The 20142-nt window shown below is 42.2% G+C and overlaps 1 protein-coding gene across 4 annotated transcripts in view; it reads right to left on the reverse strand.

The window, feature by feature from the left end:
- Positions 1-308: 308 nt before the first annotated feature.
- The window catches only part of SGK1 (serum/glucocorticoid regulated kinase 1), a 112106-nt gene continuing 92272 nt past the window's right edge, over positions 309-20142 (reverse strand). Inside the window, exons 1-12 of one of the 4 annotated variants that reach the window (XM_027551617.1) lie at positions 8414-9239; positions 5537-5612; positions 5019-5094; positions 4505-4609; positions 4318-4401; positions 4085-4216; positions 3708-3820; positions 3244-3367; positions 2709-2804; positions 2097-2252; positions 1904-1993; positions 309-1508 (exon numbers count right to left, since the gene is read on the reverse strand). In XM_027551617.1, coding sequence (XP_027407418.1) covers positions 1341-1508; positions 1904-1993; positions 2097-2252; positions 2709-2804; positions 3244-3367; positions 3708-3820; positions 4085-4216; positions 4318-4401; positions 4505-4609; positions 5019-5094; positions 5537-5612; positions 8414-8447 — 1254 coding nt within the window. In that variant the 5' untranslated portion in view covers positions 8448-9239 and the 3' untranslated portion in view covers positions 309-1340. Of the gene's footprint in view, positions 1509-1903; positions 1994-2096; positions 2253-2708; positions 2805-3243; positions 3368-3707; positions 3821-4084; positions 4217-4317; positions 4402-4504; positions 4610-5018; positions 5095-5536; positions 5613-5757; positions 5904-6654; positions 6975-8413; positions 9240-20142 lie in introns of those variants that run through there. The other 3 variants (XM_027551615.1, XM_027551616.1, XM_027551614.1) reach the window with 3 other exon arrangements.

The following is a 20142-nucleotide window of genomic DNA, read 5'->3' on the forward strand; positions in this document are numbered from 1 at the left end:
TAGAAATTGGCTTTAGGGAATTCCCTGGTGGTCCAGTGGTTAGGACTCAAGAGTTTCCACTGCCAGGAGCACGAGTTTGATCCCTAGTTGGGGAACTAAGATTCTGCAAACCGCACAGTGTGGCCCGGAAAAAAAAAAAAAAGAGAGAGACTTTAAGACTGCCCTATTCTTTTCTGGAGTCAGAGGCTGATGCTTCTGGAGGAAGCGAGTCACTGTCAATCACAGCAGCATTTCCCTGGTTTTTTATTTTAAATGTATCTACTATTGTTCCCTGAACTGAAATATATAAAATAATGCACAGGACACAATTTCTGTAAATACTTTTCAAGGTTTTATTGCAAACCAAAGTTGGTTTATCACACACACGAAAAGGTGTGTGGTAGGGAGGGGAGAAAGAATTGTACATATTATAACCATGTTAATTACAGTACATTAAAATGGTGGTTTACATTACAAATAAGCCTGTAAGTTTAAATATACTAGTGTTATAACCCAATGTACAGACTTTCTTTATACAATACATACAATTATCAGGAATGCAAAAAAAAAAAAAAAACACAACATAAATAATGCCCATTTTATAGGTGACATTTTAAACAATGAAAACACCAGGCTCTGACTGACAACTGGGGCATTGGTCCATAAAAACCCTTTCTAAAAATAGAAATATTTGTAGCAGCAATGCTTTCTTTAAGCATCTGGATACAAGTCATTGCAAGACCATTTTCAATAAATTTTAGTTATTAACTATATCTTACAAAAAAAAAAAAACAGTCTACACATAAATTTATCTTCCAAATATGGAAGAAACAAACAATGTCCCACGTTGTAGTGTCCTGCAAGTGTCACATTGATGCCTATAACTGAGTCCTTCTGTGAGCAAGCATACCACACTCATACGGCAGATCACACAGGGAGTCCACAAGGAGAAACAGAGAACGAAAACACTCGGCAACAGGAAAAGCTTTGGAGCTAACACGATCTCATCAGAAAAGGCACATTTCATAAGATTCGTTATCCTGGCCCGGACAGACCTCCAGAAGCTCCTTCTCAAAACAGCGTCCGCCTGCCAATGAGACCACTGCATCTGTCTCGGGCGGCCCTCTACTGCTCATTTCAGAGATAGCACCACATTGGAAGGAAGAATAAAGAGGAAAATCTCACAAGCTCACTGAGGAGGATGTGCTCTTCGAAAAGCTTCCAGCAAACAGTGTGCAATAAGACTGCCAAGATGTGCAAGCTTCCAGGGATGTGCAAATTCTCTTTTAAGATGTCCTGTCAGCTGGCAGCTCTGCCAAAAGGTTAACTAAAAAATCCTTTGCAACCAACCCTAAGACCGTTCAGAGGAAAGAGTCCATGGGAGGTGCATAGGAAAAGCCCAGGAAGGCCTCAGCCGCTTCCTTGACGCTGGCTGTGAGAAGGAGGCTGTCCGGGGACCGGCCGATGGAGTTGGGGACCGGCTCTTCAGTGAACTCAGGATCAAAGTGTCGCAGGTCGCTGGGTCCGCTCTGTTGCAGGAAGAGGAAAACAAAACAAAACATGCTCCATGTCAAGAATTCACAGTGGAGACAAGGCAGGGAAATTCTTGTGCAAGCTTTAGGAGCTATATAGAGACCATCACAAACCATTTCAAGCACAAAACCCACAGGCCATGTAAAGTTTAAACTATGAAGGTCATGTTTTCTGTCTGTCTTTTGCTACTTTAATTTATAAATGTGTTGAAAAATTATGTGAGCTTCATTGAGATAGAAGTTCTACTTTTTCTGTGGGTAAAATAATGGTTTATGAATAAAATATCTGCCAATTTATTCCTTGGGGGGCCCCCCACCCCCACCAGTGCCATCAACTCTGCCTTAAAAGAGAAGCCCTTGGGTTTCCATACATGCCCAAGAGAGCTACTCACCACATTTGGGTTAAAAGGGGGAGTAATCTTCTTATTAATGAGATCTTCCCAGTTAATTAGGGAGAAGAAGACATGATTCTTAATCTCCATCTGTTGAGAAAGAAACATGAATTTAGATGCCTAAAATTCAAGAAGGGTAGTGAGATCTAGTGCTCTACCCAGACAGCCCAGGAGGACAGGAAAAGTGACTCACAAAGTCATCCTTGGCACCCAGCCTCTTTGTCCTGTCCTTCTGCAGGAGGCCTTCCAGGACATGTCTTGCAGAGTTTGTAATATTTGGCTTCAACTGGAGGGGCTTGTTCAGAATGTTGTCGTACATCTCAGCTGTGTTTCGGCTATAAAAGGGAGGCTGAAAGAAGGGGGAGGATTACTCACTAGTCAACTGGAAGTTCTGGAGAGCACTCATTACCAGTAAAGACTCAGACTGTAATGCATGAAGCTGGATTTGACAAAGTCTATCACTTGATAGGTTTTCTTTGCCCTGGATTTTTCAGTGTCTGTATTTTGCCACCCTGATGGGGGGTGGGAGTAGATGCTAATAAGCCATGTTTTTCACTCTCACATACATTAAGTGTGGTCAAACCTAGTAAAGTGTGAACTTAGAAAAATCCACCAGGTAAGGGTTTATCTTAAGACACCAATAATTTAACCAATATGCCTGTCACATCAGCATTTGTTAAGCTTACTGATAAAGGGAGAGACATGATGATCAAGTCTGCAAAAGGGTTTGTGTGCCCAGATGAATCTAGAGGGAGAAATGTATCAACCCAGGGCAATATTCCCCGATTCTCAATGGGCTACTCACCAGGCCATACAGCATCTCATATAAGACGGCCCCCAGGCACCACCAGTCCACGGTTCTATCATAGGGCTGCTTATGAAGCACCTCAGGCGCCAGATACTGAAAGACCAGGAAAAGAGAGTTCAGAGCCCCTGAAACCAGGCACTGCCAAGACCATGGGTGCGCCTTCAAAGGGCTGAGACACACTGGGTCTACTTGGAGGATATATTTCTCTAGACTACTTCCTGATAAAATTGATGCCTTTGAGGCTGACCGTCCACTTATATGTCCTGATATTTAGAAAGCTAGTGGGTACCCCTCAGCTATCTTGAGAATTTAGAAACCTTCTATGACCATGGATCTTATCAACAGCTCATTTTAATTAAAGCAACATGAGGCTATGGAATTTCTTATGCCTCCAAGAGTAAATGCATTTTACTTGCACTGAACTGGACTAGAACACTTCTAAGAATACTCTTTCAGTAGTTAAAGGCACTAGTGCAATGATCTCTTCCTGGAGGAGTGGGTAGACCAGGCACCAAATCAAGAGTGTGCCTACCTCGGGCGTGCCGCAGAAGGTGGACGTTGTGCCATTGTGTTCAATGTTCTCCTTGCAGAGTCCAAAGTCAGTAAGGACAATGTGTCCTTGTGAATCTAGCAAAATATTCTCTGGTTTTAAGTCTCTGTTTAAAAAAAAAAAAAAAGTAGTCACATAAATTAATTTCACTGCATGAGTAATTCCTGTAAAGATCATTGCTAGGGCTGTTAGAAGCACTTAATATTCACTGTAGTTGTGTTAGTAAATCTAAAAGGGAGTCCTTGTTCTGTTAATCTATTCTGAATTAGGCACAATCCATATTGGCTAGTTGCCTAGTGGAAGGGAGTCAAGACCAGTCACATGCTGGAGATTTGGTTTTAGGTGAACAAATTATGCCTGAACACAAATTATTTTAAGGTGCTGTCAAAGCTTGGCCTATGGTCTCCTTTACACCAGAAGGGCACCTTAAGGGCTCTTCAACTCACCTATAAACGATGTTCAGAGAGTGCAGGTAACCCAAGGCACTGGCTATTTCAGCAGCATAGAATCGAGCCCGTGGTTCCAGGAAGCATCGCTCCCTCTGGAGATGGTAGAACAACTGTAGAAGACAGAACAGAGTTAGCCTGGGTTGCCAAGCCAGAGGACAATGCATTGAATCAGTCTTGACATATATATAACTAAAGAGGACAATGGCAGGAAGCAGCCCTAAATAGTCTATTAACTATCTGAATGCTGGCAGGTTAAGGGAAATGCTAATTCTGGTAATTTTCTCCTAACTATCTTTTACAAAGTTTCCTCTCAAATTAAATGAAGTGGGCTATGCCCAGACTCCGAGGGGTCAGTTCCCATCCCCTTCACTCACCTCTCCACCGTTAATATAGTCTAGGACGAAGTACAGTTTGTCGGCCGTCTGGAAAGAGAAGTGAAGGCCCACCAGGAAAGGGTGTTTCACGTTCTTCAGGAGAACATTCCGCTCCGACATAATATGCTTTTCCTAGAAAAAGGACAATGAGGATTTAGTGGCAAATTTCAACTTGGCGCCAAGATTCCAGTTTAATGTTTAGTGAATGTCTTATCTCTAAGCCCAGCTCATACCTCCTTCTTTTTCAGGATTGCCTTCTTTTGTAAAACTTTAACTGCATAGAATGCTTCTTCTGCTTTGTGTCTTGCCAGGAGAACCTGAAATTTAAATTAAAAATCATTTTCCTGTTCACATCCAGGGAGAATGTAAAATTAGCGTATGAAAGACTATAAACAATGAAAGCTTCAGACATGAAATTACCTTTCCAAAACTGCCTTTTCCAATTACTTTCAAGAAGTGAAAGTCAGACGGTTTAGCATGAGGATTGGATGATGGGCCCAGGTTGATTTGCTGAGAGGGACTTGGCTGGAAAATAAAAGATCTTCCTTTAATCTTTTCCTTGCTTCAAAGGAAGATTGCGAGTGAAGTACAGGCCATGTAAGAGATGGGATATCTGCAAATGTCTAGGCAGGTCCCCAGACATCTATAAACACATTTCAAAATACCTTTCATCCATACATGTGCATATTGCAAAACAGAGTATGGAAATTATACACAATCGTGCTGTTCTTAGCAGGTAACACTTTTATGAAATATGTCTTTCAAAATGCTCCACTGATTCATACTTAAGTGCTTATGTCAGTTGTCTGCTATGAACTAACAAGGCATTCCTGCCTTGATACTAACTAAAACGCTATTTTAATTCATCCACGTAGGGAAACTGACTCATTTCTAAGATCCCTCCATTGATGTATCACGAGCAGAGAACACTTACTGGAGGAGAAGGGTTGGCATTCATAAGCTCAGGCTCCTGAGGTGGGGAGATTTTCAAAATGGACTGAACTTCAGGGCTGCAGAGAGGAAAGGAACAACTTAGAACATCCTAACTCGCCACAAGGGGGCAGACAACACCAACAGTGAATTTCTGGCTCAACTCCGGAAGATTCAGCGTTTAAACTAAAAACACCCTAATCAATTACTGTTAAAGAAAACAGTAGCTAAAATAATAAACCCAGTTAAACACAGAGATAGGGGTTGTTCTTAAGGGAGAGAGTAGGTGAATGGGGAAAACATGAAAATTTTACCTTGCATCTCTAGTGCAAGCCAAACCAGCAAATTAATTTTAATATTTTAAATGTCTTCAATAATTAGAATTTAAAGAGAAAAGGGATCCCCACTCGTGGAAAGTCTTTGGCTTCCTGATCAATATATTAATGGGAAGTATATCTTTACTGCTGGTAAATGGAAACTTTACTACTTATTTTTATTTCCCCCAATTCCCCCGAAACTTACTGTTTGCATGCATAGGAGTTATTGGCAATCTTCTGAATAAAGTCATTCAGGCCCATCCTTCTCTGTTTCATAAAAGCTGTGAATTAGAGAGGAGAAACGTTTAGACAAAGGCTTTGTAACATCCAACGCCACACACACTAATCTGATCCGGGGCATTCAAAAACTTCCACTTCGCGTAACCTAGAAATAACCTAGAAGTCCAGCCGTATCCCTACACTCACCGATGAGAATTGCTACCATGCCTCTCATTCTGGAGTAAGTGAGGGTGTCTCTCGCAGCCTCGGTTTTCACCGTCATCGCCAGAGAGAGAGCCCGGGGAGTCGTTACAAAAGGGAGACCGGCTCAGCCAACACTGCGCTCAGGCCACGTCTCCTGCTTTATAAGCGTTGTGCCGCCGCGGGGGCGGGACCCACGTGACAACGAGTAAGCAGAGCTGTCCGGCCCCGCCCCCGGCCCCGCCCCCAGATGCCGCGCGGCTCGACTGGCGGCAAAGCGGTCGGCTGCGGGCGGTTCCGCCCCGACGAGAGGGCCAGCCGGGAGCAGGGGTTGGGGGGCTCGTGGACCGCCCCGGGAGGGCCCGGCCGGGCACCGTTATCCGCCTCCCTTGGCTCCCGGGCCGGAGACTGGGAAAAAACGCAGGCGGAGGGGGCGGAGGGAGGGAGCAGCCGGGGTAATTTTCCACCTTTCTCATTTATTCCGCCTTGCGAGGAAATCAGAGTCGCGGCACATCAGGAAATCAGAGCGGTTTCTGCCCCGTGCGCGGCGATCTGGGTGGCTCTGTGCCCACTCTGGTTTTTCAAACCCTCAGTTAGGATTCACCCCTTGCCCGGGCGCCGACTCTGATCCTCTCCCGTAATTCACAAGGCAGTCTCCCGAGCCCTCGCCGGGCGTGCAGCGCACCATCAACAGTTATCTCAGGCGCAGAGCGGCAGCGCCGGGGGAGGGCGGCCCCTCAAGCCCTTATCTTCAGAGTCAGCGTGGTGCCCGGGCTCCCGCCGCCCTCCTTCCCTGGTCCCATCCTCAGTGCAGCCCCAGATACCCAGCCCCTCTTTCCCGATCCGAGCAACTAGTGGAAGAGTGCGCAAGGCAAGTCCCCGCGTGGCGGCAGCGGCGCTTACCCAGTCCAGTCAGCAGGAAGGACTCGCTCCTTTTCTGCGCCTCGGCCCTCTTTTTGTGGCGGGGCCGAAGCAGGGACTCGAGCCGGGCCCTGGTCAGCGCTCCCTGCATCTCCCCCATGGGCAGCGGCGGCCGGGCGCGCAGAGGACTGGGGCGACAGGAGAACACTGACGTTTCCTTGAAGGAGCCGCCGTGACTCAGGCCGGGCAAGATTTCCTGCCCCGCGTCCCAAAACAAACAAATGGCCCTTGTGCACGGCCGAGCCGCTTCCGAAAACGCCTTTTTTGTGCTTTTGGCCCAAGCCAAGCAAGGCTGAAAAATCCCAGAACTTGGAAGAGGAGGAAGGAAGGAAAGAAAGAGGGAAGGGGGAGGGAGAGAGGTCAGGAATGTGGAGGGGAGGGGGCGGAAATAAAATTCGTCTCTGCACTAAGGGGAAAAAAAAATCTGCATTTCACTTTTTTTTTTTTTTCCTAATGTAATCTTTGGGAACATTCTGTCCTTTCCGCATGTAATTTTTCCCCTTGCATTTTTAATCCCCACCATGCTAAGAACACGTGAGGAGGTGGCAACTTAGGGGACCGACCTGGCGTGACCCCGGATTGATGCGCAGCCGGCACCGCGGGCACCATCGACTCCCAAGGTTCCCTCTCCCGCTCCCCGAACTGAAAACTCCGCTAGGTCGCACCCCATAGTCTTAGTTTGTACTCGTCTTCCCTAGCCCTCCTCCGGTTTAATTCAGGGCACACCCTGGAGTTTTACCACCTTGCTCTTTCTCTAGAGTCCCTGGTAACTGTGACTCCTGAAACATTGGCCGGGCGCCTCCTCCGCTCCAAAAAGCAAAGGAGGGAGAGGAGCGCTGCAGAACCGCCGTGCGGTGCCTTTCAGTAACCCCGCCGCTCGGAGATGCCTGGGAGCTGCAGCTTGACCGCCGGTGCGAGGACTCGCGCCAGCGCCGGCAGGGAAGCCAGGAGCATAGCGACTGGGCCAGGAGCCGGGAGGGGGCTGCAAGCTATTAAGTTCGCAGGGTCGAGCGCCTGGCGCTGGTCAGCGATGTCTGCGGCGGCTGCCCTGCCATGACCCCTTACTTGCCAACGGCCTTGCCATTTTAAAGTTGCCTACTGGATCGGACACACTCCGAAATACCAGCTGTCACACCAAGAATAGCCTGTGAAGGGGTTTTTCTTTAGTCTTGGGTAGGAATTTGTTTTGCAGGCACAACCACCTCATTTGCCCGAATGTGATCTGTAGCTTCAGCTGCTTTTTGGTTTGTTCAGTTACAACAGCCCGAAACTGGCAGAAGAAAACAACACATCCTGGAGACTGGCTGGGAGATTTTGCTCAGCACCGACTCTTTAAAAAGCACTTAACTACTGCCTGAAAGGGACACTTCCAACCCAAAGCAAGGTTTTTAGGAAACTCCAAATCACAGAAACTGCCCTGTTTCTGCTTCCTCTTCCATGGATTAATCATATAACATGACTCTATGATTGCCCGTGCCCCCATAGCCCATGCTGCACCTCAACAAGTCTAGCCTGGGGCCTGCTCCCACGAGGTTCCTTCCCCCTTTGAGAAAGTCAAAATTTGAAGAATGCCCAGAAACACCAAACTGCACCAAAGTTTCTGCCAGTTTGTTTTTTAAACATTGAGAAACTTCCAGAGACTCACTTTCTGTGCCCTCCCCATGCCAAGTAACCCCACATCTTCTGCAACATCTTTGATCTATCCATTCCATCCAAATGATAGTAATAAAAGCTGACAAACCTTTCAAAGGGGATTTTATAGCCTCCTCTTTCATTCTTCAGGTTGCGTAGGATATGAAGGTTGGGGATTCCTTTCTGGAGGCTGGAGGTAGAGCTTAGTTATGGCTACAGTAGCCTCCCTGCTATGTGCCTTAAGACTGAAAGCTGGGATAACAAGGGAGCATGACTCAGAGGCGACTGTCCCAGCTTTGTTATGAACCCCACTATATATAAAGGCAATTTCCATACAGGAAGGGAACAAGCTACAAAGTTCACCACTGGGCCACTTTATTCCCTTCATTGCAACATCACCCAGAAAATTATAGTTATCAGTGTCCTGGGTTTATTACACCCCCAGCAAGACACACAAGAAATGTAACCTGACTGATTATCATCACAAATCAGAGCAGAAAAAATTCAAAACACATGCACAGGGTTCATTTTCTCTCAAAGACGCTCTTTCCCGCATTCCAGGAGGAACGAGGAATTTAAGTCAGAGGGCTCTAAGTGGAATAGAGAAGAGGCACAACCATATGATTTGTGGTTGGAACCGAAAGGCCTCCTCTGATGTGCTCACCCCTCCCCCTCCCCTAATGTACAGCCTTTGGAGACAGACGGTCTGCTAAACTTATCATTTAACGGGGAGAATCAAGTTGTTGAGACTGGCTTTTCTTCCAACCGGATACCTGGTGGGTGGAGCAGGCGCCCCCTGTTCTGTCCCAGCAACCTAGTAAGACTTCCGAACAGGAAGGTGACACACGGCGGCGGGTGGATGGGGTAGGGGGGAGGTAGGCGGGGAAACTGTGTGTGACGCGCACCTAACTCTGCACAGGCTTTAGGTTGTCTTGTGGCCACTGTTCCGACGCTTGATCTGTTCTTCCTTCCCGTCGCCAGCCTCTTTCTTTGGTTCAGATAGTGCTCCCACCGGGAGGAATCCGGCCCCTTCCCTCCCACTCCGTGGAGGTGAAGTGGCCGCGGTTGCGTCACCAGAATCTGTCCGTAAATAGTCTAGAGGGCGCTCGCGTTCTCCCGGAGAAGAACTCCCGAAGGAGCGTTTCCCCCACTTCTCTCCTGGGGCTTAATCAGTTCCAGGTAATTCCTCTACAACATCTCACGCAAAGAAAATATATAGAAGGCTAGATATGAGATACGCTAATCACCTCCCCACTCCTCCATGCCAGTCGTCGCATTTATTCCTCATATTGGGAAAACTGAAATCAAAACTCCCAAACGGGAATTATTCACCAAGACGTAACGTTTGCACTGAAACAAAACATTTCCCAATATATGTGTATCTTAATACGAAAATTATTTTAGCTTTTCTTCTTAGTAAGTAAAATTTTTCCTGATTGGTGAATTACAAATACTGCAACCTGAGAGCTTTACTGAGATTTGACTGTTTCCATTTAATTTAAAGGCCCAGAAAACAAATTCTTCGTATTTCTCAACATATTAGAGAAAGTATTTTGAAACATAAAAGGACTTAACTTTTTTTTTTTACTGTTAAAGTGTTTTAATGTCAATATAAAATTAAAAAATGGTTTCACTAGCAAATTTCAGACACAGACATTGATTTCTAAAATGATTTATCTTCTTTTCAGAAGTCTAAATATGAAAACATACAAATCTTAGGGATTTAAAAAGATATGGTATTTTCCCCCACTTTAATACAACTACAATTTACAAACATGCAAAATAATTAAGTTCCCCTCTTGAGTTACTTCTTTAATGTATTGGCTAATTAAGTTCCCCTCTTGAGTTACTTCTTTAATGTATTGGCTGTGTTAGTCTTCAATCACTCATTCTTAGATACAATATCTTCCATTGATAATAGAGCAATATAATTATTTCATATTGCTCAAAGTGTCATAAATTCTAGAACAATCCTGTGCACAGTTTAGGGTCCCATATTTATTGGTTTATTGGTTAGTGCATAGAAAATCTATTCCTTGGAACATCACCAAAGAGAGTACATCCAGAAAACATAATTATTACTCTAGAGAGCAACAAAATGGATTAGTTTTTGTTGAAGGTTGTCACCTAGTACATGTCTTTTTTATTGTATTCATCAAATAGAAAATGATGATGACAAATGAGCCTATTCAAGATAGCTATTACTAGCAATAATAGTAATAGTAATAATGGTTGGATGGCATCACCAACTCAATGGACATGGGTTTGGGTGGACTCCGGGAGTTGGTGATGGACAGGGAAGCCTGGCGTGCTATGGTTCATGGGGTCGCAAAGAGTCGGACAGGACTGAGCGACTGAACTGAACTGAATTATTAGCAATGGTGGTTAAATCAAAGTCTATTTATAGAACACAGGTTCTATAGTGATTATTACCTTCCCTGTTCGTAATTGTCAAAATTGACATGCATAAAGGAGTTAGGAATGTGATACAGCAGGTAACTAAGAGAACACATTATCTAGAATAATAGTGTTGAGTTATTAAAACCCACAAAACTACAGGCTTTATTTATGCAGGGCTTATCTTTTCCCCTTAGACAGTGGTTTTGAATAAACAAGACTATGCACTGTAAGATCCTTGGAACAGAGTTTTGTTAAATAATGGACATGTAGCTGTCTAGTCTGCAGACCTTACTTTGTTTCCTCTATCAGCATTTGTTCTTTATTAAGGATTAAGCAAGTTCTTTTACTTCTGAGTTGGACAGATGATAGGCACAATTGTGAAGTAACAATAGTTGCTTTGAAGGCAAGATTTATCTCCTTCCAGTAGCCTTCCTTTGTCACTGAAGTAGACTTCTGTGCCTCTTCCACCTCCTACCCATGGCAGTGGCATAGCCTGTGGTCCCCCAAAGTCTAAAATATTGCCTCCTATCTCCTTCCTGTCAATGCCAACTGCTGTAAAGCCCTGCTCTCAGCTAATCATCACAGGAGATGTTGAACTGATCCATCCTTCATCTCTGCCTTCCTTCCTTCCTCCCCCACTGCCTCCTTCCTTTCCATTTATTCATTCCTGCAAGCATGTATCAAGTAAGCAAAACTACTGGTTTGGCCAAAAAGTTCTTTCAGGGTTTTCCATAACATCTTACAGAAAAATCCAAATGAACTTTTGGCTAACCCAATATTAAGATCAAGGAACATAAATATGAGTAATATGGTTATTTAACTTCTAAGCACTCATTCTAAGTGGGGAGATAGACACATAAATTATGATATGACATGATGACTATTAAGACAAAAGAGTTTGAGAAATCTGCCATAGAACAAAGAGGAATTTTCTACTGGGGAGGGCAGTAGACTCAGAATTGTTGAGGAAGGTCTCCACAAAGAAGTGACATTTGGTTTGATACTGGAAAGACCAACCAGGTACAAAAGAGAGAAGTCAATCTAGGCAGAGGAAATAGTGTGAGCACCAAACTTCCAGGTGTTGTGTAGCATCTCTGCATAATTTGGAAATATGGTCCTTAGTCAAACCTTACACACAAGCAAATGAATATGGCCCTCTTGCTGCTACTGCTAAAGTGTGAAAATAGCACTTTCAGGTGAAATAAAAAATATCTTAGCTGCCTCTCCCCTCTTCCTCTCACTGCACCCCACCCCTCTCCAATAATATGGAATTAATAATGTCTTAGAAAACATATTCATTTGAAGGAGTGCTGATTATTAGTCTGCAGAGGCACTTCTCTATCTGATACAGCTCTAGGCATGGTGGAACTCATTGATTCATTCATCCACAGATTCTTCTAGAACTATGCATCAGACATTGTGCTAGATGCAGGAGATACAGTAGTAAACATGATTTCACCTGGTAGGGGGCAGGTGCAGAATTACCTTCAAAGGTAGATTGAGTCCTATTGTGAATAGATCTAAAAGCCACCAAGGAAAATCCCTTTTAAGTAGCAAAACATTACAATGTGTTTTGAAAAGTTAATTCAAAGCAAAATGTGATTGATCACTCAACTATCACTCACTCCTTAAAAGGATACTTGCTTTTTTTCCTACCCCATCTCATTGAAAATGAGCAAATTTGCATACACAAGCATATATAAAGAAGTGTTGGAAGTTAGAGTGGGGAAATTTATGTAGTTGGAAGATGGATGAGTGAAAATTTTGACAAGCATAGTTATAATCTAGCAGGCGTGTGTGCATGCTAAGTCACTTTAGTCACGTCTGACTTTGTGACCCTATGGACAGTAACCTGCCAGGCTCTTCTGTACAAAGGATTCTCCAGGAAAGAATACTGGAGTGGGTTGCCATGCCCTCCTCCAGGGCGTCTTCCCAACCCAGGGATGTAACCTGAGTCTCTTATGTCTCCTGCATTGGCAGGCTCTTTACCACTAGCATCACCTGGTACGGGCCACTTAATCTGCTGTGTCAAGGTCAGAGCAGCTGGATGGGAATTCCTTCAAAGGCTTGACAAGGTTACCCTCTTTGTTTTTCAAAGTCCTTTGTCCTCCCTTGGTCTCCATGCACACAATGTTCCAGAGTAGGCAATAAAAAAACTAAATGCCATGATAACAGAATAAATTCTTACTACCAAATGTTTGAAGTAAAAGCTAAATTTTAAGGTGGAAAAAGCAGAGAGTAAGCCAAAAGCTAAACCAAGGGAGTTTTTGCTTGCTCAAGGTGGATGGGAGATAATAGAACATAAATATGGGTCCATTGAGAAAGGAGAATCAATCAAAGCAGGTGAGAGAAGACAAGCAGCACAAAAGATACATCTTCTAGTTGTTTAGCTTTATCCTTCAGTTACAGAGAGAGGCACAAACTCCAGCCAATGGTGGCCTGTTCTTTAATCCTTCAGGCCTCCATGGAGCACCTCTTTTGTGCCAAGTCCTGGATCTAACAAGGATGCCCGAGATGAGCAGTGTTGCTATACTCAGGGAGGGCGAAGTCTGTATTTAAATCGTTAAATTTTGAGTAGCACTTTCCCAAAAGCACAAGTATGCTTATGTATATTTCTGCTTTTCCTAAGGCCCTGCTATGCCTTAATGCCATTACAATACAGGCTTGGGCATGTTGAACCCTTTCGATTATCTACTTTCTCAAGTGAATGTGCAGGAAGTTTTCTTGCAACTCTCATACTGTACAATTCTGTGATATCTAGGAAAAGATAAATCTAAAAAGGAGCTTCTGAAGGCCCATGTCATGTGGCTTATTTTAATAATGCTCCATAGTCAGCTAATCCTTTGCACGCCTCTCCCCTCCCTCCATTGTCAAGGATTTTGTGCTGTTAGTTATTTAAATCTCAAGGGTCTTATTTAACTCTCAGGTGTCTCTCTGGGCTTTGAGTTCCTTGAAGACCAGGCAACACAAACAATTCATGTTGCTCCTCTGTCTACCTATTACCTATTAGATCCTTCTTTCCGCTTTCCCTTCCAGATTTGTGCCATCTAGCCTAGCTGTTCTTGCAGACCAAGCTTGTATCTGGCTCAGAGAACCTTGTGCCGTGTCCTTCACCTGGAATGCTTCCCTCCCTGGATGCTCACGTGACTGGATCCTTCTTGACATTTGTCTCTCAGAATCAACAACACTTACACAGCGTCACTCACCCTGTTTCAGTTACCTGCATATTAGTTTTATTAGCTGACTTTTTGAGCATTTGTTATATGTCTCCCCCAACTAAAAAGTAGTCTCTGTGAGCCACGGATAGTACCTATCTCTTCTGCAGAGTATCACTGATTTAAATGTTAATCTCGCACAAGAAATAGTCTCTTAGAAACATCTAGAAGTGTTTGACCACATACCTGGAAACTACGGCCCAGTGAAATTGATACATAAAACTACCAACAACCCAGCCCTTGTCAACTTGGACCCATATTCATCTCCTTAAATCTCACTTAATCTCTATAAAAGGACAGTGACAGGTCATGTTTCTACCTGACATGATGCAACTATCCTGCATACCCAAATCCTACTAATCCTTTCGCTTAGAAGAGGATGCAAAGTCCTTGCAGGTTGTTGACTGTTTTTCTTGAACACGAATTCATCTTATAATCCCATGTCTCCTTCCAAGCAAAACGAGGAACCAGGAGCACTGCTCTTAAGTTCTGCACACAGAAAGAATTCTCCTTCACTACTGGCCCCCAGCTATGTCCTGGAAAAGGGGTATCATATTGGAGCTATCCATTTTTGTGATCAAAGCTGAGGACTCGCTGATTCTGCCAGGAACTCTGTGGCGTCCTCTATCACATGAGGGTAGGGCACAATCATCTCACACCGCGATACGAAAACGCAAGAACCCACAGACTCGATACTGAGCACCTGGATTTCTATTTCCTGAGGTTTCTACATCTCCATTTGCTTTTTCTTAGTGCTTGGTAGATTTGGGTACGTTTCATTATTTTTAAAACATTCCTGGCTGACTTTATTATTTGGGTTCTGTTGTTTTGTAGTCCTCCCACTCTCTTTTTAGCTAATAATTTATAATATTCTTTGTAAGCCTATGAAAATTGGGCACTGCAACAGTCCATCGAGCAAAAATTCCAAGAAAGATCACTGTGATGTGCTAATTATACTATCTGACATCTACTTAATATAATTGGAAAATATTGAGTAAATGTATGGAAGGCATTGTCTTGACACTACACAATTTTTGTGGGACATTCAGAAGGTCACCTAAGGTACATATTATATTTTACTCAATGGCAGCACAACTTGGTAATGAGAAGTAGGCAAATACTCCAGATGTCAGGGTATGACATCTTTAGACCTTCTGATGCCTAAAAAGCCCTGACTTCTTCTTGATCTGCTACTTTGGGAGGTGCCCATTATATCTCTGTAATTGGCTGTTCTTAGAATTGCAGAAGTTATGGCAGGAACCCCATTTCCCAACAGCTTTTCTTAAAGTTTTAAAGCTCATCCCCAACTGTGAGACCAATAATCTCATTGATCTTGTCACCACTAGCAATGGCTCCCACAGCTGAGCAGGAATTTTAGGAATTCATGTACATGTTTATATTTTTCTAGTAACTTGAGACACTGAAGAGCAGAATTATTTTGTGTAATTGTCTTTCATTCCTTCCAAACATATGCCTTGCTTACAATCAGTGTTCAATAAATATTGGGTATATTTGATGGATAAATCTCTTTGCTGGACCCAACATAATTTCTCCTACTTATCTTTATTTCTCAGATTAAAACCCTACAATGGACATTAAAAGATTCAGTTGTTTGCTTAGATTATACATTTCAGTGAGAAATGTTTATTCTAGATTTGTTAATAAGAGTAAATTTATTTTTATTTTTATTATTATTTCCTTGATCAGAACATCCACAATTAGCCATTAGTACAAGTGTTAGTTGCTCAGTTGTGTCCAACTCTTTGCCACCTCATGGACTGTAACCTGCCAGGCTCCTCTGTCCATGGAATTTTCCAGGCAAGAATACTGAATGGGTTGCCATGCCCTTCTCCAGGTAACCATTGGAGCCTAATTTTCTAAGAGCATATGGTCATCCCATCAGATAATTTTGATAGCACTCGTTTGTTTCGGAGTTGGGATTATTGAATGCTTTTAACAAGATTAGTTATTTTTCTGTCTCTATCTCTGTCTCTCTTTCACACACACACACACACACACACACACTCAGACATAAAACTGTTTGGGAATTCCCTCGTGGTCCAGTGGTTACGAATCTGCCTTGTAGACCCATGAGGCACATGGGTTTGACTCCTTTTCTGGGGACTAAGATCCCACATGCTGTGGAGCAGCTAAACCCCTAAGCAGCATCAACTGAGCGACCACTGCAAGGGAAGATCCCACATATGCCAACAAAGACCCGCAACCAAATAAATAAATACTTTAAAAAAAAAAGGAAACTGATGGTTTGGCCAGATGTTTCAGGTATATTAACTACTTCTTTTATTTATTTTTCCATGTTGTTTCATAATCACTACTTCACAAAAGGTATAAATAACATCTAAAGGAATAAAAATAAGCTTTCTTTTAAGATCACAAGAAGATTACAGAGAAGAAATTAAACAGATGTGAGCAAAAGATAGGAATCATGAATAATACTTCCCTTTCTACACTAAATAAATATGGTCACTGAAGAAGTTACTATGGTATTATTTGTTTATAGAATTTTATGCTTAAAACTGCCTTATATTCTATCCTCATTTATAGAAGATTTAAAAGATATCAGACTATTACTATCATTAATATCTACAATGATTCTACTTCACAATTCATAAACTATTCCTTAAAAATCTAAAGCCTTAGAACACAAACATAGATCATCATGAGAAACCTATTTGAAATTCACTCTTCAAATCATGTCGTTTCTATGTACCAACATAAACCCAGTTTGCCAAGTTCTGTTTAATAAGTCTTTGAATTTACCTTTTAAAAGTAAAAGCATTTTCCTTTTTTCTCTTTACCTCCTTGTAAATACTGTACTTTTATATCCACAGCTGCCCTTGTAAGCAACACTGATGGCCCACAGCCTTCTGACTTTCCTTTTAATTATAACAAATAACCAAAGAGCAGAAAGGAGCCCAATGTACGTAATTTCTGTCTAAGCCCCACTTACCACTTTCCTCTACCTCCTTTCTATCTCTTTCCACTCTCCATATTCTTTTCTTACAACTTTCATTATTTAAGATCATCAGTTTCTATAAGGTTAACAGGAACCTTATAAGATACTCCAAAATGACTATTCTTTTTCCATCTCTTTTCTTAAAACAGTTATAGATAATTATGTACATGTATATGTAATATACAGTATATGCCATATTAATATTATTTAAATGTTAAAATTTTAGAATTTAAAAAACACTAGAAAGTACATTTCCAGAAAGAGGTCAAAAAAGAACAAATATATCAGATATAAGTAGAGTACTTCCAGGAATAATAGTAAAAGTTTCTAACACAGGTAGTCGTGTTAGAACATGGTCTAACATATTGCCCTCCCCAGATGAACCAATTATTTTTCTTCACAGAGCAATTTTTTTCTGATATTCACAGTCTGCTTTCTGATCATTTATCTCACAAAGAGATTGGGTGACGGCATGTGTCTGGACCATTATAGACCCATTGCCATTTCCAAAAATAACCCCACCACTACTCACCTTAGATCTACTGTATTCATAGGCCATGCGTAGGAAGGATAGGAGAGTTCATAGCCAGCACATTAAATGCTCCTTTTCTCTTTGTTTTAAAGTTTGAAACCATTGTGTATATATATGAAAGTTGGAGTTTTTATTTGAACAGCACCTCCAGCCTCATTTCATGCTATTCATAGAACTGTGAGCAGATTCCGTTGGTGTTAAAAGGATCCTAGGGACTGTGAACCTCCCTATGATATTCCTAATAACCATTTATTCAGTTTTCTCTTTTTCACTATACTTTCCTCTACTTCTAAGACTATCTCTACCATTGTCAACTAGCATCAGTTAGTAGAGTTTTTTCTTAGACTATGTTCAAATATCCTTATAAATTATTTTAAGGAATAGTTCTCCTGCATGTTCTAAAGCCAGGCACTTAGCCAGATGATGCTAACATACTAATAAGCAGAAATGAACATGTTCCTCCCTGTAACTTCCACAGTTTAGGGCATTTATTATAATAGCCAACATTATACTAAGTGGCAGATATTATGCTTTAGTGCTTTCTATACAATTTCTCATTTAATCCTCATAATGACCTTATGAAAAACTGTTATAAACCCCTTATTCATTCTTAAGATCTGAGGCTTAAAGAGATAAACAACAGTAGCTAGTATTGGCAAAACCAGACCTACTGTATAATACAAGGAACTATACTCTATTATATACTGAATAGAATCCGAAAAAGAATATATATATATATATGTATAAATGAGTCTCTGTGTTGTATACCTGAAATTTACATGATATTATAAATCAGCCGTAGTTGAATAAAAAATTTTAAAAACCACAAAACAAAACAACCAGGAGACTTCCCTGGTGGTCCAGTGGTTAAGAATCTGCCTACCAATACAGGGACACATATTTGATCCTGGTGGCTCAGATGGTAAAGCGTCTGCCCGCAATGCGGGAGACCAGGGTTCAACCCCTGGGTCAGGAAGATCCCTGGAGAAGGAAACGGCAACCCGCTCCAGTACTCTTGCCTGAAAAACTCCACAGACTGTCTGCTGAGGAACCTGGTAGCCGACAGTCCATGGAGTCGCAGAGTCGGACACGGCTGAGTGACTTTCACTTCACTGCACAGGGAAGATCCTACATGCCACGGGCAACTAAACCCCTGCACCACAGCTATAAGCCCACACACCTAGAGCCTGTGCTCTGGCGCACCAAGAGAAGCCACCGCAGTGAGAAGCTTGAGCATAGCAATGAAGAGAAAGCCCACGCATAGCTTTGAAGACCCAGCACAGCCAAAAATAAATTAAAAAAAAAAACAAAACCAGAATGCAAGTGTAGGTTCTGATACCAAAAGCTCTACTTTTAACCAGTAAAACAATCTGCCTCTCTGTTTTAAAAACCAATCCTTCATCTGCAGGCAACTATCATGATTTTAACTTGTGTTTACACTATTTTATTCATAGCCTACCAGTGACTGTCTAGTCTGTCTACCTAAGCTTTCAAGGCAGAGAACTCTTGCTTCCTTGTCCATAGAGTGACAGGCACTCTTCCTTGTCCTAGCAGAGTGCCAGGCAGAAAGAGATACAGTATATCTAATTTCTGTAAAACAAACCCCCTCTTTGCCTTAATTTCCTCCTTTTCACAAGTGCCCCACCCAATGGCAAGCTCACAGGTCACTTAGAATCTCCTCCTTGACTGCTGTTTCCTCAGCCACTTGTGTTCACATTCAAACTACTTTCCTTAACAAAGCTCCCCACTTACCCTTTTGAAGCAGTAGAAAGAGAATTGGAGGAGTTTCCAGGAGATCTGAGTTTCCAGCTCAGTGTTTTAGAATGTATGACTTAATATTTAGCTTTGGGCAGAGCACTTAACTTCTTTTAAGTGTCCTCAGGGTTAACACCCATTCATTATAGTTAATCCCTCAGGGTGATTGGAAAGATAAGATTAGGTATGGGAGAACAATTTGATAACTCAAGTATGTTATATAATTTAATGCCTATAAGAACAGTGTAGCTGAAATATTAACATAAAATTTTCTTTTAAGAGCCAAAATTTTAATAAAGAACTGATTGCCATATGTTTCTGAGGAGAAAAGGTCAGAGTTCTCAGTGCTACATTCATTGAAGTCTATTCCAAAGGCCCCAGCCCTGTCTAAACCATTTTTTCCCCTAAATCCTCTTGCATTTTCTTTTTATTTTCAAATTCACACCTTCATAGAATAAAGGAACTTCAAAGCAAGAAAGAATCTTAGAATGGATTTACTTCAATAAACTCTCATTTTACAAATGAGTTTGCTTGGGTCTCCTTGCCTTAAATTTTAATTCTATTTTCATCTCTGAGTATCCCGATTTACATAAACCTCCCTCTTCCTAGTTTCAACTGGATCCATCCTACCCCTTTCTTCCTGTACCCTCACTCCCTAATCCTGCACCCACCCCTCTCTGTGGGCCATTTCATCCCAGGGGAAACCCGTTTTCATTATTGTCATTGGCCTATTCTTCTTACGTACAATTTTAAAGTTGTAAAATCATTTTTCTTCAAATTTTGTAAGCTTTGTCTATCTTTGATGGGGCTAAAATATTTCTGTTATTATGATAAAACAGTCCAAAACCCTTTATTCAAATGATACAAATGAACTTACAGAAGTAGACTCAAAGACACAGAAAACAAAGTTACTAAAGGGGAGCGTGGAGAGAGGGGTAAATTAAGAGTTTGAGATTAAC

Source organism: Bos indicus x Bos taurus, chromosome 9 (assembly GCF_003369695.1).
Source record: "Bos indicus x Bos taurus breed Angus x Brahman F1 hybrid chromosome 9, Bos_hybrid_MaternalHap_v2.0, whole genome shotgun sequence".
Lineage (NCBI taxonomy): Eukaryota > Metazoa > Chordata > Mammalia > Artiodactyla > Bovidae > Bos > Bos indicus x Bos taurus.